This window comes from Macadamia integrifolia, chromosome 7, assembly GCF_013358625.1.
Source record: "Macadamia integrifolia cultivar HAES 741 chromosome 7, SCU_Mint_v3, whole genome shotgun sequence".
Classification (NCBI taxonomy): Eukaryota; Viridiplantae; Streptophyta; class Magnoliopsida; order Proteales; family Proteaceae; genus Macadamia; species Macadamia integrifolia.
In genome coordinates, this window is record NC_056563.1 from 4,146,623 (window position 1) to 4,173,055 (window position 26,433).

The following is a 26,433-nucleotide window of genomic DNA, read 5'->3' on the forward strand; positions in this document are numbered from 1 at the left end:
TAGAAAACCACCCCAAGGCTCAACTGGATTCCCAAAACCCCCTGCTTCACCACAGCGTCAATTTGACAACAAGGGTAAAGGAATTTTAGGAGAAGCGCCCAAGAGTAGTGGGCAACAACAGTGCTTCAAGTGTCGTGGGTTTGGTCACTTCTCCAGAGAGTGTCCCAATAGGAATTTTTATGTAGGAAAGCAGACCCCTGAGGAAAGTGACTAAGAGGGTTTTCAGGACCATGAGTATGAGGACCATAGGCCAGATGAGACCATATCTGATGAGGACACCGAGGAGGCCGGTGACCTCAAGCTCGGCATTGTGCGTTGCATAGTCTCATAACCTAAGAATAGCGACGATTGGCGACGAACTAATATTTTCATCACCTACACATGTCATCAGGGCAAGAACTGCCGCATCGCCATAGACAGCGGGAGTTGTATGAATGTGGTCACCAAGAGTGTTGTTGCTCGAATGGGCCTCAAACCCGAACCCCACCCCAAGCCTTACAAGGTTGCCTGGGTTGATCAGTCCACCATTCCCGTAAATCTGAGGTGTCTAGTTCCCCTACACTTTGCAGGATATGAGGATCGAGTGTGGTGTGATGTCCTAGAGATGGATGTTGCCCACATCATCCTAGGTAGGCCCTGGTTATATGACTGGGACGTCACCAATTACGGGAAGTCTAACACCTATGTCTTTGAGTTCAAAGGAAAGAAGATCAGACTGACACCCAGTCCCCCTAGGGAAGTTAGGGTTCCAGAACACAAGGGAAGTACATCCAAACACACCCCCACCAAAACACTCAACATTTTAAATCAACAACAATTTGAAGGAGAGTGTCACGAGTCAGGGGTGATTTATGCTCTAGTTGCCGTACAGAATAATACCGATAAATCACGCTTATTCACTGAGGCTCCTACAGAAGTGCAACCCTTGTTGAGGAGATTCGAGAGGCTATTCCCTGAGGAACTACCTGATGAGTTACCGCCTATGCGTGACATCCAGCACGCTATTGACTTGGTTCCAGGATCCTCTCTCCCGAACTTACCCCATTACCGAATGAATCCCAAAGAACACGCCGAACTCAAACGGCAAGTGGATGAACTGTTGCAAAAGGGATTCATTAGGGAAAGCCTTAGCCCTTGTGTTGTACCTGCCTTGCTCACGCCAAAGAAAGATGGCACCTGGCGTATGTGTGTTGATAGTAGGGCCATCAATAAGATCACCATCAAGTATAGGTTCCCTATCCCTAGGCTTGATGACATATTGGATATGATGGCCAACTCTTCGATCTTTTTGAAGATTGACCTCAAGAGCGGGTACCACCAGATTAGGGTCAGGCCTGGAGATGAGTGGAAGACAGTCTTCAAGACGAAGGATGGCCTCTTTGAGTGATTAGTCATGCCTTTTGGCTTGTCAAATGTACCTAGCACTTTCATGAGGGTAATGAATCAAGTGCTTCAACCATTCATTGGCAAGTTCCTTGTGGTTTACTTTGATGACATCCTCATCTATAGTAAGACCCCGTCTTCCCACTTGGATCATTTATAGAGGGTTTTTCATGTGCCCTTACAAGAGAAACTCTTTGTCAACCTCAAGAAGTACACCTTCATGAGTGATCAACTCATCTTCCTGGGATTTGTTGTGTCAGCTCAGGGAGTATCTGCTGACCCTGAGAAGGTGAGAGCGATTGTAGAGTGGCCTGAGCCAACTAACATTCATGAGGTACGAAGCTTTCATGGTTTAGCTACTTTCTACAGAAGGTTCATCTACCGGTTTAGTTCCATTATGTCTCCTATCACCGATTGCATGAAAAAGGAGTTTCAATGGACTAAGAGTGCTACGAGGGCCTTTAATGAGATTAAAAAGCTTATGACTGAAGCTCCAGTCCTGCGCCTCCCAGATTTCTCTAAGGTCTTCGAAGTTAACTGTGATGCATCTGGTATTAGGATAGGTGGTGTCCTAGGACAAGAGGGCCACCCTGTTGCCTATTTTAGTGAGAAGCTTAATGAAGCTAGGCAACGATATTCTACATACGACAAGGAATTCTATGCGGTTGTCCAATCATTGCGCTATTGGCGACATTACCTTTTACCGCAAGAATTCATACTATTCTCTGACCACCAAGCTCTAAGATACCTTAGTGCCCAAAAGAAACTCAATCAGAGGCATGCCAAGTGGGTTGAGTTTCTCCAAGAGTACACTTTTGTACTCAAGCACAGACCTGGTGTCGAGAATACTGTTGCAGATGCACTGAGCCGGGTGAACATGTTCCTCAGTCGCACCCAAGCTAGGAGTCGGGCTAGTGTGCTACTCCAAGCAATGAGTGTAGAGGTTGTAGGGTTCGAGCGAGTCAAGGACCAATACCCCACCTGTCCTGATTTTAATGAGCCATTCACTTCCTTGAGTGAAGGCAACCCAGTCAACCGCTCGGACTACCTACTTAGGGAGGGCTTTCTTTTTAAAGGAAGCAAGTTGTGCATTCCCAGGGCTTCACTCCGAGATTTCCTGATCTGGGAATTGCATGCTGGGGGAGTCGCTAGCCACTTCGGTCGCGATAAGACCATCACCCTCGTTGAGGACCGATTCTATTGGCCAGGGCTGAAGAGGGATGTTGCTAGAGTTGTGGGTCAGCGCAGGACATGCCAGACCGCCAAACAACAAAAGCAAAACACGGGTTTGTACACTCCCCTACCCGTTCCCCACTCCCCTTGGCAGGACCTTAGCATGGACTTCGTGCTTGGTCTACCAAGAACTTCGAGAGGCCACGATTCTGTTTATGTGGTTGTTGACCACTTCTCGAAGATAGCCCATTTTATCCCATGCTCTAAGACCTCCGATGCATCCATAGTAGCCAAACTTTTCTTGAGTGAGGTTGTCAAGTACCATGGGTTACCCCTCACCATAGTGTCCGATAGGGATGTTAAGTTCACTAGTCGTTTTTGGAGGACCCTATGGCGGATGATGGGAACGAAACTCCATTTCTTCTCAGCTTTCCACCCTCAGACCGATGGCCAAACCGAGGTTGTTAATAGGAGCTTAAGGAATTTATTGCGTTGCCTCATAGGAGAACACCTTACCAATTAGGATTGAGTCCTCAGCCAGGCCGAGTTTGCATATAACAGTTCTAAGAACCGTACCATTGGTCTGTCCCCCTTTAAGATTTGTTCAGGATACCAGCCTCGGGCACCCATAGACCTTATCCCAGTCGTGTCTAGTTCTAGGACCTCCCAGTCAGCCGAATCTTTTGCTCAGCATATACATGATTTGCATGCAGGTATAAGGAGACAGATAGCACTGAGCAATGAGCAATACAAATCGAAGGCAGATGTGCACAGAAGGCTACAAGAGTTTCAAGAGGGTGATATGGTGATGGTAAGAATCAAGCCACAACGTTTTGTTAGGGGAAAAAATAGAAAGCTACATGCTCATAGCACAGGTCCGTTCAAGGTACTCAAGAGGATAGGTGCCAATGCGTATGTTCTTGATCTTCCAGCTAGCATGGAGATCAGCAATATTTTCAATGTTGAAGACCTAGTCCCATACCATGGTACCTCTACCTTCACCTCTTTTTATCCTGATGACCTTGAAGACTTCCCTTTCAACATTGATGAGACTTCTGAGCCAAGCCAACCACTTCCTCCCACCTCGTTACCACCTGTGCCTAAGGTCACGAGGAGAACTGAAGAAATTGAGGAAATCCTTGATGAGAGGATTGTGTCCACACAGACTGGAGGTTCTAGAGAGTTCTTGGTCAAGTGGCATGGACGTCCGGAAATTGACAACACCTAGATCACAATGCAAGAAGTCCAACAACTCAACCCAGACCTACTTGAGTATTACATGAGCTTTAATTCACCAGAGGTGAATTCTTCCAAGCCGGGGAGAGTTGATGGGGACATCAAGGTGTACAGGCGCAAGAAGAAGAAGAAGCAGCCATCTGTGTGGCTGGAAGAATAGAAAGAAGAAGAAGAAAAAAGGAGGAAGAAGGAAAGCTCGATCCAGCCATTCCAACGATGGATCGAGTCCCTTTCTCTTTCCAGATTTTAGAAGATCTTGTGGGTCCCATTAGTTATTAGTTTAGTAATTTATTTGTAGTATATTCTTTTCCTTGTTAATCTTTTAATTAATTAGGAAACTACTTTATTGGTTGATTAGTTTTTAGGAAGTCTTTATTTACTAGTCAATTGACTCTTTTTATTTTTAGTAACTAAATTGATATTTATGTAATGGCTTAGGCTACGGTTGAGATAAGGAATGTGAATTGAAAAATAGACCAAGAGCAAACTCCCACCCCTCTCACGGTTCTCTCTCTCTCTCTCGTTTTTCTCACTTTTCTCTCTCGCCCCTTTCTTCTCTTAGTCTCTCGGCTCTCTCTTCTCTCTTCTCTCTTCTCTCTTGTCTCGCCTCCCTCTCTTTTCTTTTCATTCTTATTTTTTCTACTGCTATTTTGTTGCTGCTGACCTCCCCTTTCAATGCTCACTGTTGCTGCTACACACTGCAGCCCTTACCTCACTGCTGCTGCTACACACCGCTGCCCTTACCTCACTGCTGCTGCTACACGCTGCCCTTACCTCACTGCTGCTGCTACACACTGCTGCCCTTACCTCACTGCTGCTGCTACACACCGCTGCCCTTACCTCACTGCTGCTGCTACACACTGCTGCCCTTACCTCACTGCTGCTGCTACACACTGTTGCCATTACATCACTGCTGCTGCTATCACTGCTGCTGCTACACATCGCTGCCATTACAACACTGCTGCTGCTACCCTCGGCTGCTGTTACTCTCGGTTCTTGTTTACTCTCCGCTGGTGTTGATCTCTCTACAATCGGCTGGACTTGTCTTCATCAACTAAAGGTGGACTGCATCTCTTTATTTTGGAGGACCTTGATTTCTTTTTTTCTCCTCATATCTGAACAGCAGTATGGTAAAACACTAAACTAAATCCTCCCCACTTCCATTAATCCCTATTATATATTGCAACCCATTGACATTGAAGCCAGCCCTTGCCCTTTGCTTATGCCTATTATTACCGGTTGTTTTAAGTTGTTTCGTCACTGTTATATCTCCAAAGAACCCTTGCTGATTTTCTACTTTAGTTGGTTGCTAGAGGATATTGATTTTTTGCTTATCTAATTTGGGTGTCTAGATTGATTTGTGCTGAACCTAATATTCGTATGTCGTTTGTTCCCTTCCCCATGTCCCCACTTGAAACTTAAGAATTTATGTGTTTTTCCGTCTAGATTATTATTGCTTTTGGCTACTTTGTTTATTAGTCTCGTTTTATCTTGCATGCTTAATCTTGTTTGCTGAGTTTCTTTGGTTCTATCTACCTAAGCCCCTTGAGTTAACCCTACCTAGTTAGTTAATCTTGTAGGAGACCTAGTCCCCTAGGAACCCCCTACATCACTCCTCCTCCCTCCCCAGCTTCTTGGCTTATAGCATTGGGGGCAGTGATTATTCCATATCAAAAATAATCATTGTTCCCACTTTTTTCCTATCCAAAAGCCAGTTTCTATCCATCCAAAAGTAGAAATCCTAAAAGTTGTCCAAAACAAGCACTTAAAATCTTTTAGCCAAGTCCCCAGTACCTGTATCCATTTTCAGTTGTATCTCCATATCCTTTGTTTCAAGGGTCAGGCATACCTGGCTTCTAGAACATACCAATCTAGGCCTTCATGGTATCACTTTTGTTTTTCTACCTGAAAATTTTATTTTTTATTTTTTGAAATTTAAAATATAATTAAAAAGTTTCATAAAATTAAGAAAAAATAGGGGTAAATAGTCTATTTTGGTTTGATCTCATTTGGCCTTGAAACTTCCATGGCTGAACTCGATCCCTCAAATTTTTATTGTAGGTCGGCAGCAAGGCTCCATAGCCTGCTGCCCATGCCCAAGGCTTAGGGAGAGCAGCCCAGCCCAGCCACCCCCACAAACCTTTCTCTGTAGGCAGTCCCTAATGGGGTTGCCTTCTAGTTCTCCAAAACCAGAATATTACAAGGAAGAAAAGAAAGAAAGAAAAAAGGAGAAGGGAAAGAACAAGATCAAATTTTTAAAACCATAACAAACAGATTTTTTAAAGGCATATCATATCAGACGTGGTGTACCAAGGCCCTGATACCACTTGAAGGTGGCAGCAGAAACCAAATCAATACAATATCATATATTAAAAATTTTTCCAGCCTTGGATCTCAATGAACATACATCCATAGAACACAAAAATGGGGATTAATGTTACCTAGGATGCACAAGTGGCACGCTCCTTCAAAGGATAGCAGCATGTGTACTCAATTCTCAAGTTTAATCCAAAAACAAAGTATTGTGTCCAACTGATTTTAGGCTAAGGCTTCTCTTTTATCTAAACAGTCCAATTTCTCTAACTCAATTTTCTTAGTATTATGAAAACACAAGAAGGTGTCAAATTGATTTAGAATCTAATAGATGACTTGGTGATGATGTGGCATGGTTTGAAATCTCGCGAAGTTTCGTAATTTCGGTGGTTTTTTTTTTTTTTTGGCCGAAACGAAATTACATACGAAATAACATTTGTACAAAATTTCAGTATCTCGGTCATCTCGATACATTCCACATGTTATAAATACCATATCTCGGCCGAAATTTCGACTCTGTCTCGCCTGTCTCAGTGGTTTCGGTTCCATTTGCATATTTTGAAGGAAAAACACTCTAAGTCTCCAACAAGCCTCTAATTAGCCACATCATCACACATGTTGACTTCCATTGGATTCCTACAAGATCTACACATTCAAAGCTTAGGAAAGGTAAAGTTCTTTCTCCAAAACCAAGTAAAATTTTCAGAACAATTCGACGGTTGTTGCCAAACAAAGGTGCAACTCTAAAACAATGTCATGTCCTAATATTTTTGCAATTCTATGTTCTAAGCATGTTTATTAACCTTAAAATAAGTTACCCACCAAGTTTCAGGTCAAAATATAGCCGTTTGACCACCGAAACAGTCAACCGAAACAAACAAAAAAATACACCATTTCGGCCGAAATTTTGTCGAAACGAAACGAAACTTCAGTTTCTGAACCCACCGAAACGAAACAAGATTTCAAACCTTGTGATGTGGCAACATGTCCATAAAAAAATTAAGCACAAAGCTAGTTGCTACATGCAAGATTCTAAAAATAGAGACTGCTTCAGATGTATGGGTTGATCCATATCAGCATCGCTGGTCATTTAGATCTTGCAATATCACTAGGAGAAGCAACTTATGCGTCCACTGCATAAGGCTTGCGAGATTTTCTATAAATCTACCGAAGTCAAATTACTTTCCATTTACATCTTCCTAAGCACTACATTTTCAGCTTACTATCTCAATCTCAAGTACCAATATAAGCACAAACTTGGGTTGAATCAAGAACTGATAGACGCATTGCAAGAGGTGGTGGCCAATCTGGAGCCAAATCCAGCTATACGGTCCAAGTGCAATAGTGAGGTGAGACTTGTAGTTTCTATTCTCAAGTATTTTTTTTTTAATAAATATTTGGTATTTGATCTAACTTACCAATGTTTGATATGATTATAGATAAAGAATTTCAGAGATACATATGGGACTTTCAATCATGCAGCCGCAAAGTCTAGCCGAGACACTACTGCTCCTAGCATGCACATTAACTTAGTTTCTTACCTTATTAGACCACTTTACAAGAAATAATCTCACTGCTATAATTCAGGTGAATAGTTTGCGCTATATGGGAGTGATGCACCTAACTTGAAGAAGATAGCAGTTGAGGTGCTCTACAAACATGTTTCGCCTCCAGGTGTGAAGTGTGAACAGAACAAAGTACAATCGCACTCATCCACTCCAAGAGGTGGAATCAATTGGGTGAAATAGTTGGAGCACTTGGTGTTGGTACACACATGACACAACATGAGACTAAAGATAAAGCACATATGCATGGGCATGCCAAATGACATAAACCCAATCGAGCTCAACAACATCTTCAGGGAGGACTCATGTGAAGAGGATCCCCTCTACGAGTGGGTGAAGGATAGAGGTGACTCTGTACTAGATCAGCCTGGTGCAAGCCCAACCCTGAGGTTCCTAATTAAATGGGTGTCGGTGTCAACAAAAATATGGCTTCTCAAGAGGGTCGAATTCACTTTAAACAACCCAACCTTCTAAGTCACAAGCTGGTGGGTATGACGATGACATTGACTGGTTGCATAGCAAAGGTCACACCTTGCACACCGTCACCGTCTATTGGTTGATATGATGACAATGGTGACAATGATGATGGTGGTGTTGTCAGGGGTGATAGATTTGCATCCCTCCGAGAGGAGCACAACCAGGTGAAGGTGGAGCCAATGCCTAGCTGAAGGCCATCCTATTCACAGGAGAAGGTCCCCAAAACTCTATGTGGTATGGACATAGAGTTGGAAGAACGGTTCGTAGGGAGCGTCAGCAGTTGTACTTGACTATTTATAAGTATTCAATGGTTTTTCTTCATTCTAAATGTATATTTTAGTTGTTTTAATTAAATTGCGTGCTCAGATACTACATTACGTGTAAAATAAGCTATATTAGACAAGTATACAACAAGGTATGGCATAATCTAGCAAGTAGCAACCTAGGGCCCAAAACCAAACAACCATTTTGGGTGTGTTTTTTTTACAGTCAAAAGGTTCCAATGTTTTAGAGATTCTTAATTAGGGATACACTGGACTTTGGAGCCGAAATAGCTATTTGACCACTGGAATGATCAAATGAATTGTGTAGCCGAAATGGTCCAGATTTTGGTCAAAATATAACTCAAATCCATAATATTTGGGTTTCGACTAGGGTTAGACACAGGTTGAAACCAAAATCTTGAGCTATGATTTCTAGAGAGGTACAGCCGTATAGGTACCAAGAAAAATAACATGGGAATAAGACTATTATGAAAATGCTTTGGTTGATGTCATGTCAACCGAATATTTACTATGTTCATAGGGAAAAGGCTTTGCATGCTAGCAGTGCGCCCAGCCTGTGCTGCCTATCTCTCCCCATCCTAGTGAAAAGACCCCCTACCCTCCATCTCCCCCCCACTCCCATGTGCCTTCCGCCTGACGTCGTTAGCTTACTGGAGGAGCGAGCAGCGTGCCCATGCCTATCCCTTCCACATATTCATATTAAGAATTGTGTTATAACTATATAACGATAGGAACATGAAAAACCTCCAAAGTAGACATTCAAATATTTTAAATAGACAAAACTGATAGCATATAATACTTGATTCAAAATAAACACAGCCAAGCTTTATTGACTCGTGTGGAAGTTTTATATTGGAATTTGTGCCAGATTTAAAATTTGATAGCATATAATTTCTTTTCCAAAAATATGAATAGTTCTCCAATATATATATATATATATATATTGTTAAGAAAGATATGGACCACGATATGGGAAGTGTCCCTATCGTGGATGAGTTTTACTTCCTTGCTTTAGTTTATTTCTTTCCCTAGTTAAGATAAACCTCTACTTACTAATTGGGATAGACTTCTTATTTTATCTTGCTTGTGGCACAAGGAATTAGTTTCCTAGTTTGATTATACTACTTTGGGTGTTAATAAATATTGATGGTAGGGGGGACTGGGAAACACACTCGGCTGCTCCCCTCTTGCAGTCTCTCTTCTCTTCTTCTCTCTCAATCTCTTACTCTCTCAAGTTACAAGTTACAGATCTTGGGTTTGTAACACACTTAATTTTTCATCGTCGTGAATCATGTGATCCTAATAGAACTATAAATAGAAACAAAAAGCACAAAGGGTGCAATGCTTTTTGAAATGTCAATGGTTTTTATAGTCAAATCCCGAAAGGAAAAAACATTTAGGTATACTCTTTCAACAACTTTCCAGGAATTGGGTTAAAGATTCAAGTCTTCCTATAGGCCGATCACGGCACGAGTCAGTGTAAATCATGTGATCTCTACTACAGCTGATTCTCCACCATTCAGCATCTAAGTTTTTGGACAGTGAGAAAATTTGGCTAATGCTGAGAACTTCAGGGGAGGGTCATTGGGAGGCGGGGGGGGAGTGCAGAATAGATTTCCACTTGGCTGCAGACATCTTTTTCTTGCATTATTAGCTAGTTGGACTCACATACTGGCCACTATTTTGTAATTCTGTTAGTATTAATTGGGCCCCAATCAGAAATTTGAAGTTCTTGTTTATTAGGAGCTTCTAATCTTGTAGATGTAGGAAATACAGCAATGCATTTCGGGAAAAAGATCCCCCTGCCGACGGTGTGGGTGTTCTTTCCCACGTCCTCTCACATAACTAACACTCTCCTCCTGAAATTTTCTCTTTCCTCCCTGACCTTGTAGGCCCCCTCTTGATGGAAGCAATTCCTGCATGCTGATTGGTATAGCATGGGGGATTCCACCCATGCCGGCACCATGGGGAACCCTTGGCCTTTTATTTTATACACATTGAACTGGGTTATGTATGTAGGTCCTGCAATATGGGTGTCCGATCATGAACTAATCGGAAAAGTACAACCTGTAAATCCGGTGTGGGGCGTAGAAGGTTTCGATCCTTTTGTTCCAGGAGGAATAGCCTCTCATCATATTGCAGCACGACATTGAGCATATCTAGAGAGGGCCTTTCCATCTTAGTGTCCGACCACCCCAACGTCTATACAAAGGATTACGTATGGGCAATACTGAAACCGTACTTTCCAGTAGTATCGCTGCTATCTTTTTTGCAGCCCTTGTTGTCTAACGGGTTTTCATGGCAATAAATCAATTTAATGGGCATATGATATGGGTATAAGAGCCATGGGATTTAAGTCTTCTCCTAGTAGCATTAGGGATTGAACATCAGATTGTTTGAATGGTCCTAATCTCCAATATTAAAGAGTTGTAGTTTTCCCAGTCAATTTAAAAATTCAAATATGCTGGACAATTAGTGGTTTGAGTGCTGAACAAAGATTACAAAATTTTTATTCATAATTAGAGTCAGATTTAAGAGTTCATATACTTGCATACCCTGCTTGTTGGGCATATGAACTTGATGAATAATGTTTTGAGATTTTTTCTCTCTACTACTTTGATATATGGATTCATTGCGTTGCTGGATGAATTCCCTAACCATAATTGGTTACTTAGATACTTCTGGGTAGATTCCCAGATTCTTTTATCTTCTATGCCTCTTCTACCTTTCCTTTCTTCTTCCTGTTCTGCGACACATCATATTCACGTCAGTTTTCTAAGTTTTATTTTCCCATCTGCTATAGTCTAATTTTTTAGCTCAAATTTATCATCTTCTACTCATAGTTCTACTAGAATACTGATCAGTTTCATTCCATAACATATAAATTCTCTGTTACCCGTTATTCAAAACTCAATTTTTCTATCTTCTTACCTTTCATATATCTTACTAGTACATGACAGTTTATGCTGAAACACACATTTAACAAGACATGAAATGAGTGCGACTATGGTATCCCTGTCAGATCCCTTCCTGATCACTCTGACACGGCAGATGTATAGGCCCCACCCATAAAAGAAAAGAAACATACAGAAAGGCATACACACATGCAAAGACAGTGAGTCTCCTTTAGAAGAAGCAGACAAAGCAACAACCTCTGAAGAAGAAAAAGAAGAAGAAGAAAACGCTGCAGCAAGGGAAGGGAAGGGAAGGGAAGGGAAGGGCCGAATAATAAGGTGATACCCTAGACGAGAAATAGAGGGGGAAGAAGAGGAGAAGGAAGGGAGTGAAGCGTACCAGGTGCTATGCTCTGTCTACTCGGCTCCTCCATCGTTTGCAGCTAAGCGAACACGGCCTATATCTTACCAAAAAAAACAAAAGATCACGGCCTATGTCCGTTTACAAAGGAGAAACGAGCCCTAATCAGCCAAAACCTTGGAACAAAATTTGACAAAATGCTTCCTTTTTTTTTTTTCAAAGGAAGTGGGGTGGGCCCGCGGGCGTGGGGTAAGGATTTCACAAATGCTTTTATCGCTTTACCCAGGAAAAAAAAACAAACAAACAAACAAAATATGCTTTTATTGGCTATAAACGAGGAGAGGGACCATCGTTTTTCTGTATTGGCATCACATGTATACCTCATGTCATTTAGGCTCTGTATTATTATTCTACCAAAAAAATTTAGGCTCTGTATTATAATGATATTATTTTTAAAAACTGATTTATGGTCTGACATACTTTGTTGTATTTCTGTGTTTTTATAGTGATTCTACTCTTTAAATGTTGTATGGTAAAGCTAAAAAAAAAAAACATGTTTATGTAACGTGGAAGAAACAAAAACTAGTAAGCATTTAATAGAATCAATTTTTTTTTAACTAATAATTACATAAAATGCCATCTACACCATTCTCCATCATGTTTATTATGATTATTGAACTTCTTAAGGCAATGATCATCTATCTCTTCACTATCCTTCAACAAGAGGGTGCGCAAGTGGGCAACATCAAATACTACCTAGTCATTCCTCCCCTCAATATAAATGGCTTCTTAAGGCATATTCTGTTATTATTACAAGTTCAATCTGCTTTTTGGGTTTGAGTTTTGAGGGGGATAGGATATTCAAATGGATCTTGTTTCTAAACAATAGCTATCTCAACAGGGAGTTTGGAAGAAACATAATAGGCTATCAATACTAATTTCTATGTAGGTAAATTCCTAAACAAATTAATATGTTTTATTATTAAAAATAATAATAATAATAATTACCATTTTTTGTAGCCAACAGTTTCTCAGGCTCTCTTTGGTATAGTTTATATTTGTATTTATTATCTATTTCTAAGAAATCATTTGTGACAATAAATTATGGACCACAAATAATAATCGTTTGGTTATTATTTAGATAATAGATTGTATAATTAGAAATATGTTTGGTAATTCCTACTTGTAGAATATATTTTTTAAACATGAAATTTCTATTGTACACAATGGGATTACATATCATACTGACATTCAATCATACACTTTATGGGCACTATTGATCTTCCCATATTTCCACAACCCAGTTTCCTACACGTGCTTCTCCAACCTCTCTCCAAACATTTCTTACAATGACTTGGGGCTATGAGCTTCCCTACTTGATCAGAGAGTCACTTTTAGAAAGGTTACTCTACTTGGCTTTAGGGAAAGGGAGACAATTAAAATAAAAGTAATAAATTGATGGTTCTATGGCTAGGAGGGGCAAAGCCAACACATACACCAGCCATGAACCTTGGAGGAAAGGGATAGCAATAATGTAATGACTGAAATTAAAATCCTAAATTAAAAAAAAAAGGTAGTCAGAATTATGATGCATCACTCGGGCTAAGTAGAGAAACCTACTTGTTAGTCTTTCTCTAACTTTATCCCATTTCTTTTACTTTATTTTTATTTCAACATTTTTTTCCTTTATTATTTTTTTTTAATTGTGTGGGTTGTTTATTTTTAATTATTTATTTATTTAATTTTAATTGCGTGGCTTGCGTCTTTAAATTCTTAGATGATGAATGGTTCGAACGTTATTTTAGAAACATATGTTTAGGACGGTAATTAGAATTAGATCACAATCAATAATCGGTTCACTTTCGCATTATTAAAAGAAGCAAAAAAAATAAAGTGACTGCTCTCCCTGTGCTCGACCCGTAGTTAAATTGATCCGTAAGCTTGCGGTTACATTTTAAATCCTAACAAGTTTTTGGTGCCGTTACCGGGGAGATAGTTCCATATTATTTTTCGCTTTCTTTTGATAAATCGGAGTGCTTTGTTTGCTTTGTTTTGTTTTTCCTTTTTCTTTATTGAATTCCTGAGAAGATCAACTTGCAATAATAGTTGTATTAGTGGAGGTCGTCATGCCTCATAGTATGATAAAGACATGATTCATCCTATAGCAGTACCTCAGGAATTGAACTGAGCAACCCTGGATCCCTGCCTGTAAGCCCCCAAAAAGATAAAAAAAATCAAAAAAATAAAAAAAATCATTAATTTTTTTTTTTTTTTTTTTTTTGCAATCTATCCTTTTGTGCGTCTTACTATAGTTGTGGGTAGTTTTATGTTGCATAAGTGTTAGGTGGGTACGTAATACTAAGAATCGATCAGAAAGAAGAGATCAACAAGTAGTGACCCTATACATTTGCTCTCTTTAAAACCCTTTAATATAGGAGACCAACAGCAAAACCCTCCACCTAAATCTCTGAAAGATAGGTTCTACCCCGCTAGAACAGCCCAACCTTTCCTGCATAGTTTTACCACAAGCCCAGGGTAATAATTTTGAACTTAAATCTCAATACATCACTATGTTGCCCCACTTCCATGGGTTGACCTCTGAAGATGCATACCTATTTCTAAAAAAATTTGAAGAGGTATGTGTTCTAATTAAGATCCAACAACTTTTTGATGATGCTGTTAAGCTTAGGTTTATCACTTTTGCATTGAAAGACCAAGCTAAGAAGTGATTGTATGGGTTACTCACAAATTCCATAACCTCATAGAAACAGTTCACAGTTGTCTTCCTTAAGAATTTTTTTCCCAACTCATAAGACCAATAAGCTTAGAAGCGATATCTTTCAGTTTAGGCAAAACCCTAGTGAGTCCTTTTCCAAACTTATGGAGAGATTTAAGGATCTACTCCAAGAATGCCCTCACTATGGCCTAGACTTAGGACATTTATGTCAAATAATTTATGAGGTTATTAATTACCCAACTAAATAAATGATAAAGTCTATGTGCTTTGAGGGATTCACATCATTTACAGTTGAAGGAAAGGTATGGGAATTCTTAGTTGACTTAGCAGATAAAACCCGTGAGTGGGAATCAACCCAAGAGAGTGAAAGAACCATAGGAGGGAAAGGATATTTTGTGGATGGGATAGTAGCCAAGGAAGCCCATTTGGATAGCCTAATCAGGAGGATTGAGGCTATTGTTCCTAAAGAACCATCATCAGTCAATTTGATTAAGATTTGTGCTTGGTGTCAATCCCCTGGACATGTCATAGAAGAATGCCCCAACACCTCTAGGGGCACTTCTAATGATAGTGTTAACATCTTATACTAGAATAATCCATATAGTAACACCTACAATCCAGGATGAAGAAATCACCCAAATATCTCCTGGAATCAGGGCAATCAAGCAGGGCCTTCCAATTTTCCTAATCAAGGTCAACCTTGACCCCAAAGGCCTCCCTTTGCATAATAATCTTTTTCCCAAAATATTTTTCCTAGGTCAAATGTAGGACCTCAAACTAGTTTTCCTAGGGCCCCTCTCCTATCATCTTATTAGCAACCCCCTGGGTTTACCAACACTGGAGAGGCAAGTAGAATAAGTGACTTGAAAAAAAATATGACCCTCCTCATGACAAGCCATCAAAATCGTACAAGAGAACTCAACCAAGTTGTCTCAATTATGCGTGAGAGGCAGAAATGAACTTTACCTAGTCAACCAGAGCCTTACCCTAGGCATCATCAGCCTGTTAGTTTACAAACACCAACTTATGCACCACAGAATATAGTACAAGGCCAGACCTAACAAAGGCCCTCTAACCAATATAATGTTTTTTATGCCCTTAGGAGTGGTAGAGAGTACCAACAGAGCATTCCTAAATCTTCCGCATCTATTACTCCTGTAAACTCTCCTTCAGTTGAGGACACAAATGTGCCTCTTGTTCCAGGTTCGTCTGATGGACCTAAAGATTCTTTTGAAACTAAAGATGATTTGGTTGAGGAAACCAAAAATGATTCTTCTGAAAAAGGGCAAATCCCTAATAGTCCTTACGTTCATCCTGTCCCATTTCCTAATCGCTTGGTACACAAAAAGAAGACTATTTCTATGGATAAAATTTCAGAATTCTTCAAAACGGTAGAAGTGAACATCTCTCTTTTGGATGCCATATCCCATATCCCCGCCTATTTAGAGGTACTGAAAGATTTGTGTACTCACAAACGTATCACTAGTATGCCCAAAAAGGCCTTCTTGGTAGGTAACATTAGTTCCATAATTACTCAGCCTATAGCAGCCAAGTATAAGGATCCAGGGAACCCTACTATATCTTGTGTCATAGGCAATACCTACATTGAGCATGCTTTACTTGACCTTGGCGCAAGTGTGAATATTTTACCTTACCATGTGTATAAGCAACTAGGATTGGGAGAATTGAAAGCCACTGGAACTACTCTTCAGTTGGCAGATAGGTCTGTTAAGATTCCTAAAGGAATGGTTGAGGATGTCTTACTAAAGGAGGTGGAATTTATTTTCCCTGTTGATTTCACTGTGTTAGATACCAAGCCCTTCTCAACCAAGGATGAGATCCCAATAATTTTGGGGAGACCATTCTTGGCTACCAGTAATGCATTAATCAATTGTCAGAATAGTTTCCTAAGATTATCTTTTGGTAACCAAACTGTTCAGTTTAACATGTTTAGGATAGGCAGGCAACCACATAAGGAAGAAGAGATCAATATGCTTGAGGATTTTCTAGATTTTTCTGAAGATTTAGTTACCAACTTTGATATTGATTTTGATTCAAAATTCCAAGAGTGTAATGATGAGTTGGATGATGATAGTAAAAATTTATATTATAAAGTCTTGAGTCTTCACACACCTGTGGAGCCCTTAGGATCTGTTTTCAATTCCATTCTCAAACCTTCCCTAGTTGAGCCCCCTAAGCTAGAGCTTATGGAGTTCCCATCTAATATGAGGTATACTTTCCTAAGGCCTGACCAAACTCTTCCTGTAATAATTTCTTCAAATTTGACTTCTAACTAGGAAGAGAAGTTACTTAAAGTGTTAAAAGATAATAAGGAAGCTCTAGGTTGGACCATGGCTGATATCAAGGGCATAAGTCCTTCTATTGTGCAATATCATATACATCTTATATGGGATTTCAAACCATCCATAGAACCCCAAAGAAGAGCTAAACCAGTGATGATGGAAACCATTAAGAAAGAGATCCTAAAGTGCTTGGATCATGGAATAATTAATCATATTTCTGATAGCCAGTGGGTAAGCCCAGTTCACGTAGTGCCTAAGAAGTTTGGTGTGACTGTAGTTCCTAATGAAAATAATAATTAATTCCAACCCGTGTCTAATGAGGGTGGAGAGTGTGAATAGACTAAAGGAAACATAATGTGGCAACCTGGAAGGACCACTTCTCATTGCCATTCATTGACCAGATGTTAGAGAGGTTAGCTGGACATGAATACTATTGTTTTCTTGATGAATATTTCGATAATAATCGGATCCCAATTGCTTTAGAAGACCAACATAAGACCACTTTTTCATGCCGTGTGAAACATTTGCTTACAGGCGTATGCCCTTTAGGCTTTGCAATGCCCCTGCTACGTTCCATCGATGCATGATGAACATCTTTTCTGATATGATCGAAAAATTCTTAGAAGTATTTCTGGAGGACTTTTCAATTCATGAGAATTCCTATTCTGAATGTCTTCATCATTTTTCTCTAGTTTTGAAAAGGTGCATATCTGAGAATTTGGTTTTGAATTGGGAGAAATGCCATTTTATGATTAAATCTGGTATTGTTTTAGGCCATGTAATATTTAATGAGGTAATTAGAGTAGATAGAGTCAAAGTGGATTTAATTGATAATTTACCACCTCCTCAATCTGTTAAGGACATCCAGTCTTTTCTAGGGCATGCGGGCTTCTATAGAAGGTTTATTAAGAACTTTAGTCAGTTAGCCTGACCTCTCACTTTATTACTTGCCAAAGATCAAACTTTTGAGTTTTCTAAAGAGTGTTTAGAATCCTTCAAATAACTTAAGAAGGAGTTAATCAATGCACCCATTGTTCAATCACCTGTTTGGACTAAACCATTTGAACTAATGTGTGATGCTTCGGATTTTTCCATAGGAGTGTTTTTTGATCAAAGGATTAATAAGTTGCCCATTGTCATTTACTATGCTAGTAGGACTTTAAATGATGCACAACTCAATTATACAATCACTAAAAAAGAATTTTTAACTGTTGTGTTTACATTAGAAAAGTTTCGGTCTTACTTAGTTGGTTCACATGTGGTGGTGTATACTGATCATTCTGCTCTCAGATACCTAGTTCAAAAGAAGGATGCCAAAGCCCGTCTCATTAGGTGGGTTTTACTTTTACAAGAGTTTGATTTAGAAATTAGGGATAAAAAAGGAGTTAAAAACCTAGTTGCAGACCATTTATCTAGGCTTTCCAATTCCTTGGCTGTAGATTCTCCAATCACCGAGAACTTTCCAGACGAATAATTATTTACAATGTCCAGTGAACCATGGTTTGCTGACATTGTCAACTTCTTAGTTTCAGGTGTGGCTCTGGATCACTGGTCCACCCAAGATAAGTATAGGTTTCATTTTTAAGTTAAGTACTTTTTCCGGGATGATCCTTATTTGTTTAAGATATGTCCGGATTAGATTATCCGACGATATGTTCCAGATCATGAGCAACATTCTATTATCTCTTTTTGTCATGATCATGCATGTGGTGGAAATTTTGGACTTAAGAAGACTGCCACAAAGGTTCTCCAATACGGATTTTATTGGTCCACTCTTTTTAGAGATGCTTTTGATTTTTGTAAGGCTTGTCCTGCCTGTCAGTCTTTTGACCGTATCAATAAGAGGAACATGATGCCCCTCAATCCTATTTTAGTAGTTGAGATCTTTAATGTATGGGACATCGATTTTATGGGACCATTCCTTAATTCATTTGAGAATTTGTATATACTTTTGGCCATTGATTATGTTTCTAAATGGATAAAGGCCATACCTTGTAAATCTAATGACCACAAAGTGGTGGTCCAGTTTCTCAAAGAGAACATTTTTATTGCTTTGGTGCACCACGTGCAATAATTAGTGATAGGGGTACTTATTTTTGTAATCGGCCTTTTGAGGCCTTAATGAAAAAGTATGGGATCATCCATAAGCTATCTACCCCTTATCACCTCCAAACTAGTGGCCAAGTGGAGGTGTCTAATAGGCAGATCAAACAAATCTTAGGAAAACTATTAATCCCAACCATAAGGATTGGTTCCTTAGGCTCATTGATGCCTTGTGGGCCCATCAGACTGCATTCAAGACTGACCTTGGCTAGTCTCCCTACTGTTTGGTGTATAGAAAATCTTGTCACTTACCAGTTGAGTTGGAGCATAAGGCCTTTTGGGCCATCAAGAAGCTCAACTTGGATTTTTCTGATGCGGAAATTCATTGTAGGCTCCAACTATCTAAGTTGGAGGAACTCAAGAATGATGCCTATGAAAATTCTAGGATTTACAAAGAAAAGACCAAAGCTTTCCATGATAACCACATTCTGCGCAAATCTTTTACAATTGGTGATAAGGTCTTATTGTACAACTCTCGATTGTATATTTTCCTTGGTAAGCTTAGATCCCGATGGGATGGCCTATTTATTATCCATAATGTATATCCCCATGGAGCTATGGAGATTTTGAATCCAGGAACAGGGGTAATTTCGAAGGTTAATGGTCAGCGTTTGAAACCATTCCTTGAGTTTCCTACTACTGGTAGTGAAGAGGTCATGGATCTCCATGACCCTCTTTACACTGATGATAAACTTTTAATCAGGTATGACCCCCTTGCATTGTCTTCATTTTTAATTCTTTCCATGCATTGAGGACATTGCATGACTTAAGTGTGGGGGAGATAAACCAGTTTTTGCTTTTTCGCTTTGTTTTATTTGTTTTTCTTTTTGTTTTTTGAGCTTGCTAAAGGATGGAGTCCTACTTTGGCTTTTGGCTAATGATCATACCATTCGGTTGCTTGATGTATGAAAACAAAAGTTTCGATTAAGGTACCCATTTTTAACGTATAAAAACCCTATTGAGAAGAAAGAAACAAACCTGTGTCTTGAGATGGGACATTCTTTTGAAATATAAGAGACCCCTGTTTTTTGGTGTTGAACTATATGTAAGTCTGTGGGTTCCTTGTACTTTTGATTTAGAGTTGAGACCTTCTTTTTAATTTAGCACGAGTTGACATATGCACAATTTTAAATGAAATGTGAAATATGGTATAAAGAAGAATAAGACTTGATTCCCTTGGAACTAGACGAGTCATTGTGCCTTAGGAAGCATGATGTCTTGATCGAAATTCTTGGGAGGAAACCTCTGAAGGAACTCGAGCATCACTGTCTTTGTGGGCATATACAAGAAGCGAAGCTACATAGTAACTTGGGTGTCTGGTGTTTGCTCCACCATATCATTCAGGGCAAAAGTAATGGAGTAGAATAGAGTTTATTAAGCGAAAAAAATGAGAAAAAAAATGTGCAAATGTCATTAATGCTTGGTAATATGTTTTGGTCAAAAATACTCCAAAGCCTTAGCCATTGGTTCCCAATTTCTTCACAAGTGGTTTTACCTTAAGATAAGGATGTTTTGGAAGAGATGAGGTGAGTTCCAAATTAAGAAATATGCTAGTGCCTGAAATTGATAAAGGGTAATAAAAGTTCAAGTGTGGAGGTCCCTTGTAAGAGAAATTATCTTTCCTCTGGATCGGTGTGGGCCTAACCTTTAGCCAATGTTGGGATTTGTTTATTCTGAATTTTGGGTGTATATTCACTGCAAACACCCACGAGACATAACTCGTCCACTAGGGGTGACCTAGGGGTTTAAAGGCTTGTTGCACATGCTAAGTGCAACCATGATTCCTACAAAAGTGAGTTATGTTTTTTTTTTATTATTTTTCTTTCAGTTTTACTCAAACAAAGTCTAAGTGTGGGGGAATTCTGATGAGCACATTTATGTGTGAAATCTAAGATAGTAAAATATGCATTTTACATATTTAGAATGGAGCTACCTTGGGTTTTACTATCTTTTTACAGGTTTTATATTTTCAAGGCCTTAAGGACTATTGGACGCTATATTTCCAATTTTACACGTAAAGAGGTCCTATTTCCTTTCATGGTTGCGAAGAGGACGAAATTCTGAGCAGGATGGACGTGTTCAATTAAAAGTACACATTCGTTTGGTTACCTGTACAAGTGATTATTCTTTTCAGGTCAGAAAAAGAATAATAGATTAGAACTGAACTGAGATGTAGAACTAACCCATTTACAATTGTCCCAGAGGTACAAGGAATATTTCTAATGCCAACAAGGATCGATGGACTACATCCTTAACTGATTGAAGATTCATTTTTGGTGACAACAACTACCTAGCGTAGTTGGTGAGTTGTGGTGTGCAAAATCCATTACTTATTAGGAGGTCTCAAGTTTAAACCTCTTACCTGCCATTTTGTTGAGGTTTTTATTTTAGAAGATTTTCTCTCTCCTACTCATCACTTAAAGGAGGTCGGCCAAAGGGTTTCTTACGCAAGGGTTTCTCTACATCCTACAATTCTCTTTCTTCTCTCTCCTCCACCTCATGAACAAGATAATTTTTTTTTTTTTTAGAAGCTAAAATCTTTAACTTCCCTCCCCCATTCTCTATATAATAGAATTAACACAAGGGGAGGAGCCACTTCATTCTTCTTCTAGGGTTTATTTTTAGTTGCTATATCTCTTTCTCTAGCTCTAGTTCTAGGTTTATGTTTTAAACACTTTTGTAAGTTCTTTTTATTCAATTAATGCAAACACTTTTGTTTTTTATTCAATCTTTTATTTTTATTGTTTAAGCAATTGAAGTTGTAATTTTCAAGTTCTAGTTCTAGGCTTAGTTCTAGGTGACAACAACAAGCTTTGAAGCATGTCTTTCAAGTTCAATTTTTTTTTTTCAGATTTGTTTTCTCTAGTACTAGAAATTTTAGATTTGGTTTTTAGTACTGATAGTGTCTCAAATCGATCAAGTTATCAGTTCAAGAGTTGAAGTTCAAGTAAGTAGGCTCCTTCAGTAGTCTTCTCTCCCCCCTCTCAGTCTCTCTTCTGACTATCCTTTCTTTCATAATTTAGGATTTTAATTTCATCCATTACATTTTTTCTATCCCTTTCCCCTAAGGTTTATGGCTAGTGTATGTGTTGGCTTTGCCCCTCCTAGCCATAGAACCATCAATTTATTGCTTTTATTTTAATTTTCTCCCTTTCCCTAAAACCAAGTAGAGTAACCTTTGTAAGAGTGACTCTCTGGTCAAGTAGGGAAGCTTATATTATGATGCATCCCTCGGGATAAGTAAAAAAACCTAATTGTGAGTTTCTCTCTAGCTTTATCCCATTTTTTTTACGTTATTTTTATTTCAGCATTTTTTTCCTTTATTGTTTTTTTTAATTGCGTGGGTTGTTTATTTTCACTTATTTATTTATTTAATTTTAATTATGTGGCTTGCGTCTTTAAATTCTTAGATGACGAACGGTAATTAGAATTAGATCACAACCATTAATCGATTCACTTTTGCATTATTAAAAGAAGCAACAAAAAAATAAAGTGGCTGCTCTCCCTGTGTTCAACCCATAGCTACACTAATCTGTACACTTGCGGTTACATTTTAAATCCTAACAAGTTTTTGGTGCCATTGCCGAGCAGACAGTTTCATGTTATTTTTCATTTTCTTTTGGTAAATCGTAGTGCTTTGTTTGCTTTGTTTTGTTTTCTCCTTTTCTTTTATTGAATTCCTGAGAAGATCAACTTGCAATAATAGTTGTATCAGTGGAGGTCGCCATGCCTCACAGTATGATAAAGACATGTTTCGTCATGTAGTAGTACCTCAGGAATTGAACTGAGCAACTCCGGATCTCTGCCGGTAAGATCCCAAAAAATCAAAAAAAAATAAAAAAATAAAAAAAATCATTAATTTTTTTTGTTTTACAATCTATTCTTTTGTGCTTGTCTTACTCTAGTTGTGGGTAGTTTTCTATTGCATGAGTGTTAGGTGGGTACGTAATACTAAGAATCGATTAGAAATAAGAGATCCAACAAGTAGTGACCCTATACGTTTGCTCTCTTTAAAACCCTTCAATATAGGAGACCAACAGCAAAACCCTCCACCTAAATCTCTAAAAAATAGGTCCTACCCCGCTAGAACAGCCCAACCTTTCCTGCATAGTTCTACCACAAGCCTAGGGTAATAATTTTGAACTCAAATCTCAAAACATCACTATATTGCCCCCACTTCCATGGGTTGACCTCTGAGGATGCATACCTATTTCGAAGAGAATTTGAAGAGATATGTGTTCTAATTAAGATCCAACAACTTTCTGATGATGCTATTAAGCTTAGGTTTATCACTTTTACATTGAAAGACCAAGCTAAGAAGTGGTTGTATGGGTTAACCACAAATTCCATAATCTCATAGGAACAGTTCACAGTTGTCTTCCTTAAGAAGTTTTTCCCAACTCATAAGACCAATAAGCTTAGAAGTGATATCCTTCAGTTTAGGCAAAATCCTAGTGAGTCCTTTTCCAAACTTATGGAGAGATTGAAGGATCTACTCCAAGAATACCCTCACCATGGCCTAGATTATGATATTTATGTCAAATAATTTATGAGGGTATTGATTACCCAACTAAACAAATGATAGAGTCTATGTGCCTTGAGGGATTCACATCCTTTACAGATGAAGGAAAGGCATGGGAATTCTTAGTTGACTTAGCTGAAAAAACCCATGAGTGGGAATCAACCCAAGAGAGTGAAAGAACCATAGGTGGGAAAGGATATTTTGTGGATGGGATAGTAGCCAAGGAAGCCCATTTGGATAGCCTAATCAAGAGGATTGAAGCTATTGTTCCTAGAGAGCCATCATTAGTCAATTTGGTTAAGATTTGTGCTTGGTGCCAGTCCCCTAGACATGTCATAGAAGAATGCCCCAACACTTCTAGAGGCACTTCTAATGATAGTGTTAATGCCTTATACCAGAATAATCCATATAGTAACACCTACAATCCAGGATGGAGAAGTCACTCAAATTTCTCTTAGAATCAGGACAACCAAGCAGGGCCTTCCAATTTTCATCATCAAGGTCACTATGGACTCTAAAGGCCTCCCTTTGTACAAAATATTTTTTCCAAAATACTTTTCCTATGTCAAATGTAGGACCTCAGGCTAGTTTTTTTAGGGCCTCTCTCCTGTCATCTTATCAGCAACCCCCTGGGTTTTCCAACACTGGAGAGGCAAGTAGAATAAGTGACTTGAAAAAAAATATGGCCCTCCTTATGACAAGCCATCAAAATCTTATGAGAGAACTCACCTAAGTTGTCTCAATTATGCGTGAGAGGGATAAAAGAACTTTACCCAGTCAACCAGAGCCTAACCCTAGGCATCATCAGCCTGTTAGTTCACAAACACCAACTAATGCACCATTGAATGTACAAGGTCAGATCCAATAAGGGCCCTCTAACTAATGTAATGTTGTTTATGCCCTTTAGAGTGGTAGAGAGTACCAGCAGAGCATTACTAAATCTTCCCCATCTATTACTCTTGTAAACTCTCATTCAGTTGAGGACACAAGTGTGCCTCTTGTTCCAAGTTCGTCTGATGAACATAAAAATTATTTTGAAATTAAAGATGATTTGGTTGGGGAAACCAAAAATGATTCTTCCATAAAAGGGCAAATCCCTAACATTCCTTATGTTCATCTTGTCCCATTTTCTAATTGCTTGGTACACAAAAAGGAGACTGCTTCCATGGATAAAATTTTAGAATTCTTCAAAAAGGTAGAAGTGAATATCCCTCTTTTGGATGCCATATCCCAGATCCCCACCTATGCAAAAATACTGAAAGATTTGTGTACTCACAAACGTATCACTAGTGTGCCTAAAAAGGCGTTCTTCACAGGTAACATTAGTTTCATTGTTACTCAGCCAATAGCAACCAAGTATAAGGATCCAGGGAACCCTACCATATCTTGTGTCATAGGCAATACCTACATTGAGCATGCTTTACTTGACCTTGGCACATGTGTGAATCTTTTTATCTTACCATTTGTATAAGCAACTAGGATTGGGAGAATTGAAAGTCACTGGAACTACTATTCAGTTGGCAGATAGGTCTATTAAGATTCCTAAAGGGATGGTTGAGGATGTCTTACTAAAGGTGGGGGAATTTATTTTCCCTGTTGATTTCATTGTGTTAGATACCAAACCCTTCTCAACCAAAGATAAGATCCCAATAATTTTGGGGAGACCATTCTTGGCTACCAGTAATGCATTAATCAACTATCAGAATAGTTTCCTAAGATTATCTTTTGGTAACCAAACTGTTCAGTTTAACATGTTTAGGGTAGGCAAGCAACCACATATAGGAGAAGAGATCAATATGCTTGAGGATTTTCTGGATTTTTCTGATGATTTAGTTAACAACTTTGATATTGATTTTGATTCAGAATTCCAAGAGTGTAAGGATGAGTTGGATGATGATAATGAAAATTTCTTTTCTGAAGTCTTGAGTCTTCACACACCTGTGGAGCCTTTAAGACCCCTTTCCAATTCTATTCCCAAACCTTCTATAGTTAAGCCTCCTAAGCTAGATCTTAAGGAGTTGCCATCTAATTTGAGGTATGCTTTCCTAGGGCTTGACCAGACTCTTTCTGTAATAATTTCTTTAAATTTGACTTCTAGCCAAGAAGAAGAGTTACTTAAAGTGTTAAAAGATAATAAGGAAGCCCTAGGTTGGACCATGGCTGATATCAAGGGTATAAGCCCTTCTATTGTGCAATATCATATACATCTTATGGAGGATTCCAAACCATCCATGGAACCTCGAAAAAGAACTAACCCAGTGATGATGGAAGCCATTAAGAAAGAGATCCTAAAGTGCTTGGATCATGAAATAATTAATCATATTTCTGACAGCCAATGGTTAAGCCCAGTTCATGTAGTGCTTAAGAAGTCTGGTGTGACTGTAGTTCCTAATACCAATAATGAACTAATTCCAACCCGTGTCCAATAAGGGTGGAGAGTGTGCATAGACTACGGGAAACTTAATGTGGTAACCTGGAAGGACCATTTCCCATTGCCATTCATTAACCAGATGTTAGAGAGATTAGCTGGACATGAATATTATTGTTTTCTTGATAGATATTCTGGCTATAACCAGATCCCAATTGCTTTAGAGGACCAATATAAGACCACTTTTACATGCCCATTTAGAACATTTGCTTTCAAGTGTATGCCCTTTGGGTTTTGCAATGCCCCTGCTACGTTCCAATGATACATGATTAGCATATTTTCTGACATGGTCAAAAATTCTTAGAAGTATTTATGGATGACTTTTCAATTCATGGGAATTCCTATTCTGAATGTGTTCATCATCTTTCTCTAGTTTTGAAAATGTGCAAATCTAAGAATTAGTTTTTAATTGGGAGAAATGCCATTTCATGGTTAAATCTGGTATTGTTTTAGGCTATGTAATATCCACGGAGGGAATTAGAGTAGATAGAGTCAAAATGCATTTAATTGATAATTTACCACCTCCTCAATCTGTTAAGGATGTCCGATCTTTTCTAAGGCATGCGGGCTTCTACAGAAGGTTTATTAAGAACTTTAATTAGTTAACCCGACCTCTCACTTCATTACTTGCCAAAGATCAAACTTTTGAGTTTT

At 38.9% G+C, this 26,433-nt stretch overlaps 1 protein-coding gene and 2 non-coding genes across 3 annotated transcripts in view; all 3 read right to left on the reverse strand.

Moving 5' to 3' along the window:
- The window catches only part of LOC122084423 (craniofacial development protein 1), a 37,153-nt gene extending 25,273 nt beyond the window's left edge, over positions 1–11,880 (reverse strand). The window contains exon 1 of the mRNA XM_042652648.1: positions 11,726–11,880. Coding sequence (XP_042508582.1) covers positions 11,726–11,759 — 34 coding nt within the window. The 5' untranslated portion in view covers positions 11,760–11,880. The remainder of the gene's footprint in view (positions 1–11,725) is intronic.
- Positions 11,881–14,506: 2,626 nt separating this feature from the next.
- On the reverse strand, positions 14,507–14,613 carry LOC122085267. The gene has a single exon (XR_006142049.1). It is a non-coding gene; the product is annotated as a small nucleolar RNA R71 (small nucleolar RNA).
- An 8,630-nt stretch (positions 14,614–23,243) lies between these two features.
- On the reverse strand, positions 23,244–23,350 carry LOC122085269. Its single transcript, XR_006142051.1, has one exon. It is a non-coding gene; the product is annotated as a small nucleolar RNA R71 (small nucleolar RNA).
- Between the last annotated feature and the right edge of the window lie 3,083 nt (positions 23,351–26,433).